Genomic DNA, 20,742 nt, shown 5'->3' with positions numbered 1-20,742 from the left:
GCTCAGGGCTGGAGAAGGGAGTTGGAGTGAGGGATGCGGGTGGCGCTTACCTCAGGTGCCTCCTACAAGTGGCCAGCATGTCCCTCTGGCTCCTAGGTCGAGACGCAGCCAGGCGGCTCCCCGTGGTGCATGCCGGCCCCATCAAATGGGAACTGAAGAGCTGGCACATGGGACGAGGGAGCATATGGAGCCCCCAGCCAGCCCTCTTCCTAGGAGCCAGACATGCCAGCCGGTTCCAGAAGCCACGCAGACCCAGGGCAGGCAAGGAGCCTGCCGTAGCCCCGCTGCGCCACCAATTGGACTTTTAATGGCCCGGTCAGCAAAGCTGACTGGTTAAAAATCCGACACCAGGCAACCCTAGGTTTTGCTCTCATTTCCTCTTCCCTCACCTGCCCTTGGCCTCCCACTCCCAAAATAGACCTATATATCCCAGTATTGGACAAACATTTGTGGCAAGTTTTTCAAAAGCATCTAACTGACTTCGGAACTTAAGTCCCATATGCAGAAATGATTTCAGAATTTTTTAAATGTTACTTCTAAATGTTCTTATATTTCTGTACATCTTAAAAAAATGGATTTGAAGGTGGCCACAACAGGTTTCTCAATCTTCACATTTTACCACTAAAATAAGCACTCACAAATAACCCTTCCCAGGCCTGTCTAGTCTTTGTTCTGTTCTAATGATCGTGCCTTTGCAAACTAATTGTCTTGGCCAAAAGGATCAACCAGAAGCCACCTCAATCTGCTTTTACAGATTGAATTATAAGAATTATGTAAATCTTCTATCTACCGTATATCAAATAAAATTATGGAGAGATTAAAGCCACTCTGTCAATCTTATACACATTTAGTTTAAAACCTGAAGACAATTTGGATTTACCTTGTTTTTTAAAGAGGTTGCTGCGTACTATTTCATTCATGGACTGCACTTTTTGCTTCTGTAGTTTTACTGGTGGGATGCAAGTGTAAAACTCATACAGTAGTTGGCTGCAGATAAGTGGGAAATCAGAAATACAATTTAGATTAATTCCTTATGCTAATAGATAGCAAGAGCAGTAATTACTAAAATACCTCTAATGCTTAACAAATGTATTCAATACATTTCCTTGTATTTTGTTGTGTATTAAGACTATCAGGGGAGAAAGACCAACTGTTAAGAGAGAAAAACTAAGTGTTGGGGCAGTTTTGCCCAAAGATTAACAGTTGCCATTTTTTCCCATTGCGCACGTACAATACAATGCAGTGTTTGGCCAACAAATCTTCTGTCATCTATCAGGAAGACATCTATTGTCAGCCAGCCAGAGTTGTGGCCTTTTTGGTAGTGCCACTTATTCTCCAGAAGTGCATTGCTTTACTTGCTAATTCCATTCACTGAACAAATTTTTGAAAAGTAGGCCTAGATGTTAAACTGTATTATAATACACTCTTAAGGAAAAATACAACTCACTATCTAGAATATTCTTCTTCTTCAATGCTTTGCCAAACAGTCGGCCATAGTGATGGCTTGCCATCTGGTCCGTTCCTGCATGACAGCAAGGGCTTGATGGCCCGACAGTCCAACATCAGAACAGACTTGATGAACCCATGTAATAGGGGCTCTGCCTTTGGGCCACTTCCACCCCTCAGTTGGTGGAATTTTCCTGGATGTTACTAGCCACCCAGAGAATGACATTCACCCGAACATCTTGTGGCATTCTTGCTACATGTATGCAGATAGCATCTTACGCTTTTCAGACAACAGTCCCAGTACTCTGTGGACTGGAGCGATCATAAACACCTGTTTTACAAATTAAGTGATTCCATTTTATGCCCAATATAGGATATTGACATTGTGTGTGGAAAGCCTCCAGTTTTGCCCAGTGAGTGGCACGATGTCCATGTTTTGCAACTGTACAACAGTACAGAGAGGATACAGCCTGAATAAATCCTGAACTTGGTTGTCATGCCGAGACTATGTTAATTCCATATTCATTGTAAACAACCCATGACAGATGCTTCAAATTGAACAAAATGAGCTAGATCCTTAACCGGTGTATACTGACATAGCTATATTGATTTAAACGGCGCTATGCCATTTTATAGAGGCTAAGAATCTGGCTTGGTATCTGTATTGGACAGAACTGACACCGTTGCATGCAGACGACATCGGGCAGATCTAACAAAATGCTGTTGAATAGCAGCTCACCTAAGTAACTTGGCGTCAAAGACTGTTTCAACATCTTGGAGGACCGATGGTATATACTTCAAGGCAGCAACCTGAATTGACAAACATACCGTGTTAATTGTTTAAGTACATGTACGTATATGTCCTTGTATACAGCTCAATTCCATCTAATACCCTCAATGTCCACTTAATACAATACAATAGCAATACATAGCTCTCAGAGACACAAAGGTTTTGGCCAATAATGAAGTCATTCCACCCTCTCCCCAGGAATGGCTCACTATTAGAACTAAAGAAGTGCGCATGTTTCAATGAACTGAAGTGAACTAGGACTTTTCTTCTACCTTGCTCTGAAATGTCAATGCTTTATACTCTGAATTTCTCCATGATGCAGAGGGCCAGAGTAAAGCCTTCTGTAACACATATGCCTTATGGTGATATAATGCAAGGGGGCTGGAAGCACAATAGCCATGAGGTAGATTGCACACACTATGCACACCACTGACAGTGTTTCTAATGCTGCCACAGCAGAAGGTGGCTTTACAGCAATGCAAGTGTGTAAGCAGGCACAAGCCAGAGGCCACAGGATCCTCAGTTACACCAATCCAGCCCCCACAAGTGTACCAGACAGGTTGCACAGATGGGCTGCAGTTGTTTGGCCAGGCCACAAGCTGTAGTAATAGTCATTGTGATGTTGCATGAAAGCACCAGGCCCTGCAGAAGGGATGATCTTTTGTGTCTCCTCCCTACTGACCTTTCAAGACTTTACTGACATGGAGCTCAAGGACTCAGACTTTTTATTTAAGAGGTGAATTTCATCTTGTATGATTTCTATTCTATTCTGTCTGTCAAGCAATTACTTGGTAAAGGTTAGTCATGAGCCAAATTACACTTGCTACACTACCCTACTGAGTGGGCAATAGCACACATTGGTGGGCAATAGTCTATGTCTGATGTCATCACCAGCATCTAACATCAACACTACATCATTCAGCTCTCCTAAGAATCCTGCAAGAGGGATTTGATATACTCAGCCTCTCGAATAAAATATTTTTAAAGCTACACATAGTTCATAAGCCCATGATAAAGTGCAGAAACATTCAAACAGACAACCATGCATGACAATTCAAAAGTGAAAGCTTCATAAAGACATTAATCTTTACTTTTCATCCTCTTAACCTAATAGATACTAAGAACTGCCTCCTAGGATTAGTGCATCTTTCAGATATGGAAACTATCCTATTCTGCAATCTGTAGTTTCTAGTGATAGAGATACATTTCTCACTTATCGTACATACCCAAAGGATGCACTAGCCCTCTTGCTGGAGGGAAGGTGGAGAGATCCTTTTGTAGTTTTAACAAATTCAAAATAAAAGCACGGTTTTAAGTTTAAGAAAAGAGAGTATTTTAAAATGCGCTTTAAAATAGTCAAAAAAGGAGAACTCGACCAAATTGCTGCAGGTACAGTACAATGCACCAGCACATCCACTCTGGTCTCTCATCTCCTCCTCTTCACCCCACCAAAGTTGTCAGCTATCATATACTATAAAGGTTTATGAGAGGTTAAATTCTGCTTTTGTGTTTGTGACACCATTTATTATTGAGGGAATGCATCCAAAGATAGCTACCTCCATTAAAAAAAGAATAATCCAAAAGATAGCTATCTCTGACATACACTATCTCTAGCAAAGAACATGGTATGAATGCTGCTGCATTTCATTTCTTAAGTGCATTCATACCTACTTAAAATCTCGTTAATTTTACTATGTTCACTAGTTATGGACACTGGTTATTCACAAACTCTGCCACCATCATAAATTTAGGGCAGTGTTTTGTGTAATAATTCTGCAAACTGTAATTTGTGTTGTGTAATACACTTAGTTCCCTTACTTTGGATTTAGTGTATATTAAGTGGTACTTTGGCTAATTGCTTCCTGAACAAAACATTAGAACTACAAAGGCAATACTGGCATTATTTCATTTTGAAACACTAAAAGCTTGTCTATACTACACAGCTTTTAGCAACATGGCTGTGTTGCTACAGCCATGCTGCTAAAACTTGAGCTGTGTCGCTGCTGTTTGTCAGCTCTCCTGCCGACAAAAATCTTCCACCCCCAACGAGTGGCATTTGTGTTGTCAGCAGGAGAGCGCTTCTGCCAACAACACACTGTTCACACTGACACTTCCTGTGGTAAAAGTTGTGTCTTTGGTGGGGTGGGGTGGTGCGTTAACAACTCTGAAAGACCAAAGTTGTGTCATTCAATTGCCAGCGTAGACATAGCCGAAGTGTTGCTATTACTAGTATCATTTAGGTGAGAAGTAAGTTTCAGCAAAAGGCAGTCTTAACACCTCATGCAGATCTATTTTACATACTAAATTGCTCCAGCTGTAGGTAGACCCTGGGCTATAGGAAAGGGAGTCAGAACAGATGCTTAAAGCCATGGATTTCATAGGTACATATTGTCAACTCTGCTGTGTAGCGAGACACATACTAAACAAGGCCTAACCTGCACATGGAGTGTATCATCAGCTCAACAGGGTACTACTGAACATTTGCTATTGCCTTCACACACAAGCATGCGGAATCTGCTCTTTACATTGCCAACAGCAATCATTCCTGTCTGACTTCCATTGTCTGCACAGACCTTGATAAAAGCAGTGACTGACCATACATCATCCTGACTCTTACTTTCCACACTGACAAAGCACAGAATCTGAAATAAACTGAAAAGCATAACTTTTTTAGGAAAGCCATACAGCCTGTGGATATTTAAACTCAAATAAAAAAACCTAATTAAAAGCAAATGTTTTTTTATAATGAGAATTTTGAACTCATGTAGAACTTTTTATCTTACCTTTAAAAAGGCAAGAAACATTGCCTCATTTTATAGGTAGGGAACCAATGGGATATCAGTGTTAACTCTACATCTAGAGTTGTATCAGTCAAACTTAAAAGTGTGATTTTAAAATGATTAGTTAAACCAGTGGAAAAAGGTTGTGTGGACACTCATTTCATCTTAAGCCAGTCTTGTTCTGGTTTAATTTAAATTGATTAGGAACAGGTTTAAACTAAACTGAAATAAGCCACTAAATAAATAAAATTATCCACAAAGGGTTTTGCACTGGATTGGTTAACCTATGCAAGTTTGTGCATTGACAAGGCCACAGAGCTTAACTTCCTCAAGGTCATGCAGGGAGTCAACCTGCAGAGCCAGGAAGAGAGCCATGTGTCTCAACTCCCAGTCCAGTGTCCTTGCCACTGCTCCCCAAGTAGTGGAATGTACAGTTATATATAGATTGCATTTTAACAAACATCAAATCCAAAATAATTCTTAATCCATGAGCATGCCACAACAAAAGTTTTAAGGTGCTGTTTTCTTATAAAACATGCACTTCATATTTAAAAGCTTAAAGGAAAGCTGGAATGACTTTGGTAAACCCAGAAAACTAAGCATTTGAATGGGGGGGGAGGGGGAGAACCTACTGTCAAAGTGTTTAGTAAGGAACTTTTTCATTAAAATTAGCTTCTCTGTCTTTTTTGCTGCCTGCAGTCCTCTTGCTAAATAGTGACAGTTTGTAACAAACACTATTTAACCCAAAGGTACAAGAGCACAATCCAATTTGCACGCTGCTTTAACACAAATCAGAACCTTTTTATATTTAAACAAAACATTTGAGATTTTGGTGAAGTTGTTCTGATATATCTCGATGTGAACAATATGACAACTGAATTGCAATTTCTAACATTGGGTGCCAATAAATTTTCTGTCATGTTACATAGGTCCAATTATTCATTCCTTGAGCTCAGCAGTAAAACTCAGTTACTTTATCTGATGCAGGATTGGGCTCACATGGTCTTCCTCAGCAGGCGGTCCACCACTGACAATCTCCCACCATAGACCCACATGTCATTTGAATAAGACCCAGGATGTGTACCTTGAACTCTAATTTTAATTAAATGCTCCAAAATAAATGATTCTCTCTAACACGAGAGCACTTGGATGCAAGTTTCATAAATAAACTCCCCACAGAATTCCCTACTCATCATTTCTAAGATGGAAACTGGAGACGTTTACACGTTTGTGGGGAGGAGCGGGGAGATTAAAACAGGCCTCTAGATACCCAGTAATCCACAGTAAATCCTATGAATTTAGGAACATGTTCATGAGAGATCTGTTGTAAGTGTAATTCTGCCATGGGCTGACTACCTACATTTGGACTCCAATGCACCTCCAAGGCATAGAGTGGAAAATAATGCTGAAACTGTCAGCATTGACTCCAACTACAATTCCCAGAGGTTCCATGGGTTTAAACACATCAAGTGGTCATGCTAATTTCGGTCCCTTAATGCCTAAAAAGAAGCGAGAGAGAACTTTTTAAAGAGCATCTCACAGTTGATATTGGGTAAGAAATTATCAACATTATGTGTAATTTTAGAACACTGTTCAGAGAATTTTGGGCTACAGCTTTTTATTCAGATAAGCATCCATAATGCATTTCCTTAAAACAAACAGAAAGCCTGCAGTCAACAAATCAATGAACCTTAGTAAACAAACATGATAAAGCATCTACTAACATCAGCTATTGGAATTTGCATTTGTTGGACTTCTATAACCTGATTTCAAACTGAGGAAAAAAGTCATTCTAACTACCCCACACATAATTAGAGTCTAGACACAATATCCTTATGCATGGACATTGCAAAATGTATGAGATTAGCATGTGAAATATACACTATTCCCACCACAGCATCAATATTTCAGCTTTTTCACAACAAATGTAGGTATGAGAATGATGCTGGGAGACAGTTAAGATGGATTCACTATGTATACTAAGATGGATGTACAATGTAAGAGGGGAGCCAACCCTCGAATATTTTCACTGTAGAAAAAAAGATATAGGCAAGACCATCATGGACTAAAAAGCACAATGAAGTTATGGTCACTAATAGGAATTCGTTGGGAGGGCTTTGGGATGTATGGCCACTGGGAGGCATTCATGGACAGAGGACAGTTCTCTCGGGATGGACTTCATCTGAGTAGGGAAGGAAATAGACTTCTAGGATGGAGGCTGGCACAACTGATTAAGAGAGCTTTAAACTAGGAATTTGGGGGAGATGGTTGGGAGATGTCCAGGTAATCTCCACGCCGGATTTTAGCATTGAGAGGAAAGAAAACGAAGTAAGAGAGGATACAGCAGTGGGTAGGAGGAAGGGCAGTGTAGATACCAGTCTAATAGGTTATACTGGCTGTAGAATGACCATGCCTAATAGGGTACAGAATGTGAGTGAGGCCAAACAGCAAAAATTAAGATGTTTGTACACCAATGCGAGGAGCCTAGGTAACAAAATGGAGGAACTAGAGCTACAGGTGCAGGAAGTGAAACCAGATATTCTAGGGATAACAGAAACACGGTGGAATAGTAGTCATGACTGGACTACAGGTACTGAAGGGTATGTGCTGTTTAGGAAAGACAGAAATAAAGGTAAAGGTGGTGGAGTAGCATTGTATATCAATAATGAGGTAGAATGTAAAGAAATAAGAAGCGATGAAATGGATAAGACTGAGTCCGTCTGGGCAAAAATCACATTGGGGAAGAAAACTATTAGAGTCTCCCCTGGGATAGTGCTTGGGGTGTGCTATAGACCACCGGGATCTAATTTGGATATGGATAGAGCTCTTTTTAATGTTTTAATAAAGTAAATACTAATGGAAACTGTGTGATCATGGGAGACTTTAACTTCCCAGATATAGACTGGAAGATGAGTGTTAGTAATAATAATAGGGCTCAGATTTTCCTAGATGTGATAGCTGATAGATTCCTTCATCAAGTAGTTGCTGAACCGACTAGAGGGGATGCCATTTTAGATTTGGTTTTGGTGAGTAGTGAGGATCTCATAGAAGAAATGGTTGTAGGGGATAATCTTGGCTCAAGTGATCATGAGCTAATTCAGTTCAAACTGAACGGAAGGATTAACAAAAATAAATCTGCAACTAGGGTTTTTGATTTCAAAAGGGCTGACTTTCAAAAATTAAGGAAATTAGTTAGGGAAGTGGATTGGACTGAAGAATTTATGGATCTAAAGGTAGAGGAGGCCTGGGATTATTTTAAATCAAAGCTGCAGCAGCTATCGGAAGCCTGCATCCCAAGAAAGGGGAAAAAATTCATAGGCAGGAGTTGTAGACCAAGCTAGATGAGCAAGCATCTCAGAGAGGTGATTAAGAAAAAGCAGAAAGCATACAGGGAGTGGAAGAAGGGAGGGATCAGCAATGAAAGCTACCTTATTGAGGTCAGAACATGTAGGGATAAAGTGAGACAGGCTAAAAGTCAAGTAGAGTTGGACCTTGCAAAGGGAATTAAAACCAATAGTAAAAGGTTCTAAAGCCATATAAATAAGAAGAAAATAAAGAAAGAAGAAGTGGGACCGCTAAACACTGAGGATGGAGTGGAAGTCAAGGATAATCTAGGCATGGCCCAATATCTAAACAAATACTTTGCCTCAGTCTTTAATAAGACTAAAGAGGATCTTAGGGATAATGGTAGCATGACAAATGGGAATGAGGATATGGAGGTAGATATTACCGTATTTGAGGTAGAAGCGAAACTCAAACAGCTTAATGGGACTAAATCGGGGGGTCCAGATAATCTTCATCCAAGAATATTAAAGAAATTGGCACATGAAATTGCAAGCCCATTAGCAAAAATTTTTAACGAATCTGCAAACTCAGGGGTTGTACCGTATGATTGGAGAATTGCTAACATAGTTCCTATTTTTAAGAAAGGGAAAAAAGGTGATCCGGGTAATTATAGGCCTGTTAGTTTGACATCTGTAGTATGCAAGGTCTTGGAAAAAAATTTGAAGGGGAAGGTAGTTAAGGACATTGAAGTCAGTGGTAAATGGGACAAAATACAACATGGTTTTACAAAAGGTAGATCGTGCCAAACCAACCTGATCTCCTTCTTTGAGAAAGTAACAGATTTTTTAGACAAAGGAAACGCAGTGGATCTAATTTACCTAGATTTCAGTAAGGCATTTGATACCGTGCCACATGGGGAATTATTAGTTAAATTGGATAAGATGGGGATCAATAGGAAAATTGAAAGGTGAATAAGGAACTGGTTAAAGGGGAGACTACAACGGGTCCTACTGAAAGGTGAACTGTCAGGCTGGAGGGAGGTTACTAGTGGAGTTCCTCAAGGATCGGTTTTGGGACCAATCTTATTTAATCTTTTTATTACCTCAGCACAAAAAGTGGGAGTGTGCTAATAAAGTTTGCGGATGATACAAAGCTGGGAGGTATTGCCAATTTAGAGAAGGACAGGGATATCCTACAGGAGGATCTGGATGACCTTGTAAACTGGAGTAATAGTAATAGGATGAAATTTAATAGTGAGAAGTGTAAGGTCATGCATTTAGAGATTAATAACAAGAATTTTAGTTATAAGCTAGGGACGCATCAATTAGAAGTAATGGAGGAGGAAAAGGACCTTGGGGTATTGGTTGATCATAGGATGACTATGAGCCACCAATGTGATGTGGCCGTGAAAAAAGCTAATGCGGTCTTGGGATGCATCAGGAGAGGTATTTCCAGTAGGGATAAGGAGGTTTTAGTACCGTTATACAAGGCACTGGTGAGACCTCACCTGGAATACTGTGTGCAGTTCTGGTCTCCCATGTTTAAGAAGGATGAATTCAAACTGGAACAGGTACAGAGAAGGGCTACTAGGATGATCCGAGGAATGGAAAACTTGTCTTATGAAAGGAGACTCAAGGAGCTTGGCTTGTTTAGCCTAACTAAAAGAAGGTTGAGGGGAGATATGATTGCTCTCTGTAAATATATCAGAGGGATAAATACCAGAGACGGAGAGGAATTATTTAAGCTCAGTACCAATGTGGACACAAGAACAATGGATATAAACTGGCCACTAGGAAATTTAGACTAGAAATTAGACGAAGGTTTCTAACCATCAGAGGAGTGAAGTTTTGGAATAGCCTTCCAAGGGAAGCAGTTGGGGCAAAAGATCTATCTGGCTTTAAGATTAAACTCGATAAGTTTATGGAGGAGATGGTATGATGGGATAATATGGTTTTGGTAATTAAATATTCATGGTAAATAGGCCCAATGGCCTGTGATGGGATATTAGATGGGGTGGGATCTGAGTTACCCAAGAAAGAATTTTCTGTAGTATCTGGCTGATGAATCTTGCCCATATGCTCAGGGTTTAGCTGATCGCCATATTTGGGGTCGGGAAGGCATTGTCCTCCAGAGCAGATTGGAAGAGGCCCTGGAGGTTTTTCGCCTTCCTCTGTAGCATGGGGCACGGGTCACTTGCTGGAGTATTCTCTGCTCCTTGAAGTCTTTAAACTACGATTTGAAGACTTCAATAGCACAGATATAGGTGTGAGGTTTTTTGCAGGAGTGGTGGGTGAAATTCTGTGGCCTGCGTTGTGCAGGAGGTCAGACTAGATGATCATAATGGTCCCTTCTGACCTAAATATCTATGAATCTATGAATTCCGTCCTCTACAAAGACCCAAGAAGAAGAAATGTCCTGGAGCACAGGGGCTTTTGAAGTTTCTTTGTGCTCGTCATTTGACAAGCATTCATAGTTTGTTAGGACTCTGTGGTAGATTACTATCCCCTGGGTAACTACCAGCATCACTGAGCTTCAAAGCTGAAATATTTATGTCAAATACTTTCCCAGTTTTGCAGAGATATTGCCACTCAAGTGCAAGACCCAACACAACCCTTCTAAGTTCAGAGTATGCCAATACCCAACACCAACTTGCTTGTTAAAAATTTAATTTTAGGAACTAAGAGCAGAAATTCCTTTGAGCTCTCATCTAGATTTTTAAAAGTCACAAAGACAAAGATTTCATTTACATTTGAGATGTGAGTTTAATATGGTGACCAACCTTCTTTTTAAAAAAGCCAACTGGAAGAATAAGGATGGTATTGATTCAACAGGAAATACTTCTTCCACAGCTAAGACTGCACAGTACATCAAGCCATCACAGTACACCTAAAGATAAATTGTTCACTCATGGCTGTACCAAATTGCAGCTCTCAACTATGCACACAAGACTTGGCAGGGTAAAAGGAGCCTTGTCTGCCAAGCAGGGATCAACTACATTTTAGACCCTCACATGAAGATTCTTCCTGATAGTGACACTAGCAATGCTAGCAACCTCCAAATGGGGTTGGGAGCGGAACACACACTTCCTTACAGGGCTATAAAATGGTGGGATAACTGTTGTGATCATTGGGTCTACAAATTTACCCTAATTGGGAGCTCAGTAAAAACTGAGTTTAGGTTAAAAACATTTCACAGTAACCTACAAAAACAAATGTTGACAGGAAAAGATGCAAATATGAGACAAAGACTGAAATGGCCCAAAAAGCCTGGTGACATAAGCATAATCTTAATACAGTTTTTGAACTGATCAACAAGAAGCGTGGAACCAGAAATCAGACAACTAAAATTGGCGTGTCAGATATCAGGCCTAATTGGTGGACAAAATAATGGGAGTGGAATAGCCCATCACTTCTTTTAGGGTTCTTAAAGAAACAGACTTTCGGAGATAAACTGGCTATTAGAGTGAGCTTCACCATCATGGCTTCCAGTCCCACAGTCTCCTGGGTCTTCTTTGTCCTAATCCTGAGACACACCCTGGCCAAATTAGCTACGAGATTAATTTTGGATCACAAAATGCCTTAGAGGTGCATTTTTTTCTAACAGTGCACCCTGTGGTTAAGGCACATATGTGGATAAATGCTAATGAGAATAAAAGGAACTACAAACCACCTATGAAAAACTCGGTACCCCCATATTATTGGGGGACACAATACAAATAAGGAAAAAAGAAGGTGGACACCTTCATGTACCAGCGCAGAGTGTTAGGTGGAGTCAGAATCACAAGATAAAAGAAGGCTCCCAGATTGGGTACAATGAGTTCTCTTTTGAAAAACCATAGCAGGAACCGTCCCTCTACTGATGATCAATTGGCAAAGCATCCATCAGACTCTACAGATATCACTAAGCATATGACTATGGCTGTATTTGTAACTTGTTGTCATAAACATACAGCTAAGGGTAGCATAAAATCCCTCCTGAGCAGCTGTACTGAATCTTTACCTGTAAAGGGTTAAGAAGCTCAAATAACCTGCTCGGCACCTGACCAAAAGGACCATTAAGGAAAGAAGATACTTTCAAATCTGCAGTGGGGGGAAGTGGTTTGTGCTCTCTTTGTTTGTTCCCTCTCTGGACAGAGAGAGAGAGGGACCAGGCAGGTAAAACATCTCCTGAAAACATACCTGAAATGATTAATCTAAAATTACAAAAATTGTAAGTAAAGCAAGGAAATGCGTTAGTTTATCTTTTGTTTTAGCTTGTGAATTTTCCCTATGCTAAGAGGTCATTTCATTCCTGTTTTGTAACTGGGAAACAGAGTCAGAGGGGAATCCTCTGTGTTTTAAATCTTATTACCCTGTAAAGTTACCTTCCATCCTGATTTTGCAGCTATGATTCTCTTACTTTTTTCTTTATAATAAAGCTCTTCTTTTAAGAACCTGATTGATTTTAGTGTCCTAAAGATAAAGGGTCTGGTTTGTACTTACATTAAAGGCAATTGGTTGGTATATTATTCTCAAGCCACCCCAGGAAAGCGGGTGAAGGGGCTAAGGGTATATTTTGGGAGGGGTAGGGGTCCAAGTGCCCCCTCCCTGAATTTTTGTTTAAATCACTTGGTGGTGGCAGCAATACCATCCAAGCACAAGGAAAGGAATGTGTGCCTTGGGGAAGTTTTTAACCTAAGCTGGTGGAATATAAGCTTAGAGGGTCTTTCATTTGGGTCCCCACATCTGTACCCTAGAGTTCAGGGTGGAGAGGGAACCCTGCATAGGTCTTCATAGGATTTCTACATGCTTGGGTAATCATAACCTTTCATTAAAGTTTTAAAACAGACTTGACCTTGTACTTGTAAATGGGTGTGCGGTCACTATCCTTGGTCTAAATTTGAAGCAAGTAGCAGAGGTGACTTTCACTCTGTTGAGCTTCAAACTGTAACCACCAGGGCCGAACCCACTGTGGTGTAATACAACATTACTAAATTCACTTTAAAGTATGTAGCCTTTTATTTTATTTACATTTCAAATGATTTCTGCCTTTCTTTTTTGTATCTTTAATTCAAGATTTACAAGTTTTTTAATGGGTGTTTGCCTTGGTCTCTGTATACCAAACCCTGAACCTTGTTTAAAACTCTTTAGTGTTAGTAAGTCACTGGGTTATGTTAACACCTTTGACTCTTTGGGCCATATATGCCATCTAAATTAACAGCATGACTCTGCACAAATGCACTGGCAGCCATCATCAGGTCAAATCTATCCCACAAAAATAGCCATGAGCATATGCAACCAAAAAACAAGCCCCAGACTGGGTTTCAGCCCAGCAGGCTGTTGTCCTTTTTGCTCTTTACACAACAATATGAAGGAACCACATGGTAACGCATGGATCCAAGTAAGTGTCTAGAACATGCAACATCTACCTACATATCTACACTGCTACTATGGCAAGAATTGGGTGTTTCCTAAAACACAGGAGATAGTGAGGCCACTAGAAGGCTCACATACTATTTAAAATTATACTAACCAATTCCTATACATTACATAGAGTGTGCAGCTCTGCCTTGCTACAGATATTGGCCTCTTGTGACTCTCCAGAAGACCTGCTTCCACGTTCTTTCCTTCAGCATCTGCACAATTTGCTAGTGGGGAGGATATAGCTGTCATTAACTCTGAGTACAGAAAATCAGACAGTGTGCAGAAGTGAGCACCTGACTATCTCTGGCACCTCCATGTTTCTGTTGCAGTAGTGTGGCTTCAAAATGATGTGGTGTACACACAATGGAACCCTCAAGTCCTCAGTCAAGTCACTGACATCTTCTGCTGAGTACGAAAGACAGACTTGGCCCTTTTAGAACTAAGAGGTTAATTTTTCAGCAGGCTATAAAAACCTCACAGTATTACAGAAATGTATGTTATACTCCTCCATCTTACCGGTACATTTATCTTACAATCTTTATTCCCTAACAAGCTTAGCTTCATAGTAACCCTCATCTCCAACAATTCTTTATACGTATTCACGAAACCTAAGTACCCAGAAGATTAAAAGACCACTGTAAAGAGTCACCAGGGCCCTGTTTATTAGGCTGATTTTATTTGTTGTCAAGGCAAGTTTAACAAAATTACCATGCAATCATCTGTTGTACGTCACAAATCAGGCATCACTGTCGGCACTTTTCCAACCTTATTTGCACCTAAACAAATAATCAAGCTGCCTCCGGACACTTTTAAATTGTTTGGCTCCAATGCGCCACTCCACATCCTGACAAAAATGGAGAGCCACCTCATTGTGTGTACGCTCCTCTCTTCCCCCTCAAACCCATGGAAACCTCTCCTCCCACTATAGCCAGCTGCTCTACTGGTGGGAAGCCTGCATCAAGTGACACTTTCCAATGCTGCACCTGGCTCTTAGATGCTGGAAGAATCATGATATCTAGAAGCCAGCTGCAGCAGGCAGGGCTCAGCAGCAGGAAAAAAACCAAAAAGAGGCATCCACTTGGATGTCACTTGTTTTCCACAGATCCCTTGAGACCTGTGCAGGTCACTTGGGATCTGCTGGTCAAAGGAGTATATAAGAACATAAGAATGGCCATACTGGGTCAGACCAAAGGTCCATCCAGCCCAGTATCCTGTCTACTGACAGTGGCCAATACCAGGTTCCCCAGAGGGAGTGAACCTAACAGGTAATGATCTAGTGATCTCTCTCCTGCCATCAATCTCCACCCTCTGACAGAGGATAGGGACACCATTCCTTACCCATCCTGGCTAATAGCCATTAATGGACTTAACCTCCATGAATTTATCCAGTTGTCTTTTAAACCCTGTTATAGTCCTAGCCTTCACAACCTCCTCAGGCAAGGAGTTCCACAGGTTGACTGTGTGCTGAGTAAAGAAGAACTTCCTTTTATTTGTTTTAAACCTGCTACCCATTAATTTCATTTAGTGGTGCCCAGTTCTTATATTATGGGAACAATAACTTTTCCTTATTCACTTTCTTCACACCACTCATGATTTTATATACCTCTATCATATCCCCCCCTCAGTCTCTCCTCTTTTCCAAGCTGAAAAGTCCTACCCTCGTTTATTGCTCCTCAGATGAGACCTGTTCCAAACCCCTAATAATTTTAGTTGCCCTTTTCTGAACCTTTTCTAATGCCAGTATATCTTTTTTGAGATGAGGGGACCACATCTGTACACAGTATTCAAGATGTGGATGTACCATGGAGTAATCCACAGCTTTTGGGAAAGAACAGAGTCCTTAATTTTAATTAGAGGTTAGTAGGGTGGGGGTAAATAATGGAGGGAAAACATGCACATAGTATAAAATAGATACCAATAAACCAGCTCCAAGAAGCCTGGGCAAATCATTGAATATTTACTACTTGTCAGAAAGGCATAAATCCATCTCCTGAAGGTCATTTTTTGTACTGGCAACCAAATAGAAAGGAAATTTGACAGCTATGCATTCCCAAACACAAACAAGAGCACTCCTACCATTGAGTTAGGACCATTACTGTATATCTGAAAAAATAAATCCACCTCCAAGAATCTGGATTTTATGCACAAGCATTTAGATGGATGACATGGCACAATGGAGACAATGAAACTGACAGGGGAAATTGATAAAGTGGTACAGAGAAGTCAATACTGTAACATTATCTGGGTCTTGATCACAGATGCTGAGTTTCAGTTTGCTTTAAAAAGCTATAACTTTGACAAGTGCAACAAGCACCAATTTAGCACAGTTTCTAAATGATTCATCTAGAAGAGTACTACAGAAATGAGAGAGACTCCCTAAAAGTCATCCCTCAGCTGTATCTTCACTACATACTATCTTAGTGAATCTGCCTCATTCCAGAGCATTGTATTTAAAGTTCCTGAGTATCTGATGTAGTGGTTTCCCAGATTCCGAAGATGGATCAAGTCCAGCCCACATGCTTGCTTTCATAATGTAGGAAAGGTCTTATGTCAGCAAAGAAACCAGGATATTGTAGTGATGGCCATAATCCTATTGGACACTCTTGGGGTTGAGAGGAAAATCTTATATCTTCAAGTCTTCAGAGGAAGCCAAGAACTTGCTTCGAGGAGAAATGAGACAACCTTGTTTTGGATTTGCATGGATGGCCCAGGTGAGTAATGAAAATGACAGTTCTCAGTCTTCAGCTATTCAAAGAGAACTTAACACAACTGTAAGAGCATATTATTTTGCCCTCTTCAGTGCTCGTGAAATAGGTGATATACATCAGACAGAGAAAACAGACGTTTAAAAGTTGGATCTTTTTATACATCACAAGTATCTTTCTTTAAATTAGAACTATTCTGTTTACCGGTTTGTAAATATTTTTGGTGAGGCAATGGATACCCTACACACTACAGTAGATTTAACATCTACAGATGACGCTATGATGTAGAGGCCATTGCCATGTGAGCTGTGGAGAGCTTGTGGGAACAGGCCATTCCACTTATACATGGCACAGGAAGGATCACAAAGAATACCATCTTTTCTTAGAAGTATTAAAATCCAGACCAAGTTGAGGATTGTATGTACTGTGTGCATATGTGGTGTATGTAAAGTTGCATAAGGAATTCCAGCTCAATTAAGTCCTTGATTTCTTCTCTGGGCAATGCTACAACAGATCAGTGGATCCTTGACATTTCTAAGAAACGTTTATCTCAACAAACTGGGAAAGACCCAAGGATTGCTTTGGATAGTGCATGCTGGATAGGACCGATTTGAGTGTGCATCTTGAGTCTTTGACTGACAAACCAGTTGCATGCTCTGAGATCTAAAACATTCCCCCAGTTACCCTGGACATCAGAAATTGGTGTTCTACAGCTGTTTATGTCCATTGATAATTACTTTAAAAGATTTTTAGCCATATTTGAGGTTACCTCACTCCCCCTCTGGTTTGATGGCATAATCCTTGTTTCATGAACGAGTGGACTTTGTTGATTTTTCTATGTGGGTATGTAATGAGATATACCTCTATCCCACAGTGGTCCTTTTGCATTCGGAGACAGTTTGGCAGAATACTTGTGTCCTAAAACTGGCATGCTCAAGGTTCCATCATTGTTCTCCCAAAGCCTGTTCCAGAACTTTCACCTTCCCACCTCTCTACAGGTAAATCTGTTTTGGCTATAGGGGAATAAATAAAGCTGACTTGTTGTTTGACTTGCACTCCTTCCTGATGCATTTTGTCAGTAATGGAAGCGAGTGCGTGACCATCCTTGCATTTTGGTCAACCATTTTACAATCACTCCAAACAGACACTTGCCGCAGAAAGGTGCCAAAGCTTTCATGAGTGGAGCTACGAGTCTCCTTTACACTGGCAGAGAAGCACATGTTCTCCATTGTGATGACTGCCATGACTGACAAGTCTACAGAGATTTAGAAGCACTTGCAACCACCTGATTTTGAGAAAGACAGCCCTTGAGTTACATGCATCAGGCCACAGAAGCTCTTGCCAAGCATATAGACAACGTGGAGTCTTGCAGGAACCAGCTTAGCATAATTTCTGAGAGTACTGCCTATCTTTTGTGGACAGCAGATGCCCTGGGGAAAAATGGCCATTCTTGGGATCGTTGTTTCCAGGGCTTTGGCTAACACTGCAGCAGGTATTTGGAAGTCTTGTTCCATTATCTACTCCTCTGCCACCTATTTGTTACTCTCCCTTGGTAGGAATCATCCCACTGTGAGCAGCTGGTTTTAATTATGGGAAAACTAGATTATTTTTTGCTGCTTCACAGGAAGTGTTTGCAAGTCAGGATCTACAAGGATTCCTGAGCAATGTTCCTCTTGGAGCTGATCCACCAACCAGAGTGATCTTAAGGCCAATGATTCTTTTTCACCGTATTCTCAAAATAGATTTTCTCCTAGACACTGGCTTTTCCAGTGCTAAATCTGACACTTCTACCTCTCTCAAAAGCAGGGAAAATCTAAGCAGAAGTTAACAACCTTGATCCCTGAGATTTAAAGTAGTATTCCCACACCCTCTATTATACATTCTAGTTTTACCATTCAAGTGGTCAGCTGATCTAATTTTGAGTCAGTTCACGTATGCATTTGCTGTGGATTTCCATTCTAGAATCTAGCTTTTCTAATATACAGTTAGTACTTAATTTCTTGCTGCAGAAACCTGAGTTAAAAGGCATTTCTCTTCCTTGAGGTCTCAACCTCTCCCACTGAGTTCTTTAAATATTCATTCATTGATCATTATTTATTGGATTTGGGCATGTTTAAGGCACTCCTACCTTCCAGACAGCTATATCTTTTAAAATAATCTGTGCATGAAGTATCCATTTTGTGCTGAAACTATGATTTTCTGATAAAATCAGGGGCTCAGCCAAACCAGATCTGCCTTCTCTGTCTGGGCTTAAAACAAAAGCATTTATTTTTATTCTGAATCATACAGTAGTTGAAGAGGATAATTAAACATAACAAAACATGTTTATTTGTGGAAATTGTTTTGTTATCACAAAACAATACCTTTTTCATATTTTATATAGCTCATTAGAAAAGACAAAATGCATGTTTAAAATAGTTATAATTAACAAAAGCATAAAAACACAGATATAGCCATTCCATCAGTTTACCATATCACTACCTACTTATTCCAGTACATGCACACCTGTACAGCCTTAAAATTCCTCATGCCCTGAAGGAAAGGAGCTTTTAAATATTTTTATATTTTCAAAAACATACTCAATGGTGTTCACCCTGCATGACAGGAACTCTTCTGCCAGACAGGTGCAATTTTAAAATTCCAGTACAGTATATAGAAACCACCACCCTAAACATGAGCAATGTAGCCATAAATACGTATGGCAATCTTACTGCTAGTATGTACATCTTTTAAATGACTGTTGCAGTGTGGCTAATTTATTTTTTTTTTATGAGTAACTCTGTTGGCTGCAGAACCAAATTCTGTCTTAACTTCCACTCCCATCCCACATAACCCAACATTAATCCAATGTGGGATAGCAGTCCCTTATTCCCATTGGTAATCCATTTTTCATATGGAAGAACAGATATTCTGCTTATCTCGGGGATGACACAAATTGCTAACTAGACAAGTTTCCCATGGCTAGTGAAGTTCATTTGAGTTGTTCTTTCTGATCATAAAGACTGCTTTCACAAGAATGAAAAACAAAGAACATTTTAAGCAAAATGTTTGCAATCAAGCGGAACTAAAAATACCCCCAAACATTGTCAGTCATTACATCTGTAAAATTTTGTTTCTATTAGAAACTTCATTGAAACAGGCTAAGTGGTGTTAGAAGGTATCAAAAGATTTAAAAGATGTGATTAACAACATCTCAAAGTAAAAGAACCAGATTAATTAACAGGAGTACACCTTTTGTTGAAGATTTCCTTCCATTCATCCTATGGGAAATCCTGCATATATATTTTGATCATTTTCACTAAGCAAGCAATGGGTTTAAGTACTTACAAGACACAGCCACTGTGCCATATGAATGCCTCGAACATATTTAATTACGTTACTCCAGAGATCTCACTAACAAGCTTGAATACTCGGAAACTAATGCAGGAGACATTGAAATTTTTGCACGTGCCTCCTATGCAATACAGGTATTAAGATATTCTAACATTAACAGTGTGTTATAAGCAATGTAGAGTACAACCCATTACACTATGTAGTGCTGAAGTACGATTCTACTGAATACTTCTGGATACTGCTTTGTTGCTGTCAAGGATCCTTTCCCACTCTGAACTCTAGGGTACAGATTTGGGGACCTGCATGAAAGACCCCCTAAGCTTATTCTTACCAGCTTAGGTTAAAAACTTCCCCAAGGCACAAACTTTGCCCTGTCCTTGAACAGTATGCTGCCACCACCAAGCGTTTTAAACAAAGAACAGGGAAAGAGACCACATGGAGACGTCTTCCCCCAAAATATCCCCCCAAGCCCTACATCCCCTTTCCTGGAGAAGGCTTGATAATAATCCTCACCAATTGGTACAGGTGAACACAAACCCAAACCCTTGGATCTTAAGAACAGTGAAAAATCAATTAGGTTCTTAAAGGAAGAATTTTAAATTAAAGAAAATCAGGATGGTAAATACCTTACAGGGTAATCAGATTGAAAACAGAGAGAATCCCTCTAGGCAAAACCTTAAGTTACAAAAAAAAAGACAAAAACAGGAATACACATTTCCTCCAGCACAGCTTATTTTACCAGCCATTAAACAAAAGAAAATCTAACGCATTTTCTAGCTAGATTACTTACTCACTTTACAGGAGTTGTAAGGCTTGCATATCTGATCTGTTCCCGGCAAAAGCATCACACAGACAGACAGAACCCTTTGTCCCCCACCCCTTCCAGATCTGAAAGTATTTTGTCCCCTCCTTGGTCCTTTTGGGTCAGGTGCCAGCGAGGTTACCTCAGCTTCTTAACCCTTTACAGGTGAAAGGGTTTTGCCTCTGGCCAGGAGGGATTT

General features: G+C 40.2%; 1 protein-coding gene across 1 annotated transcript in view; it reads right to left on the bottom strand.

Moving 5' to 3' along the window:
* The window catches only part of DOCK2 (dedicator of cytokinesis 2), a 505,601-nt gene that overhangs the window by 359,410 nt on the left and 125,449 nt on the right, over positions 1 to 20,742 (bottom strand). Inside the window, exons 24-25 of the mRNA XM_077824538.1 lie at positions 2,186 to 2,256; positions 881 to 987 (exon numbers count right to left, since the gene is read on the bottom strand). Coding sequence (XP_077680664.1) covers positions 881 to 987; positions 2,186 to 2,256 — 178 coding nt within the window. The remainder of the gene's footprint in view (positions 1 to 880; positions 988 to 2,185; positions 2,257 to 20,742) is intronic.

This window comes from Eretmochelys imbricata, chromosome 8, assembly GCF_965152235.1.
Source record: "Eretmochelys imbricata isolate rEreImb1 chromosome 8, rEreImb1.hap1, whole genome shotgun sequence".
NCBI lineage: Eukaryota > Metazoa > Chordata > Testudines > Cheloniidae > Eretmochelys > Eretmochelys imbricata.
The sequence above is the reverse complement of the archived record's forward strand: the minus strand, read 5'-3'. Positions and strand labels throughout refer to the sequence as shown.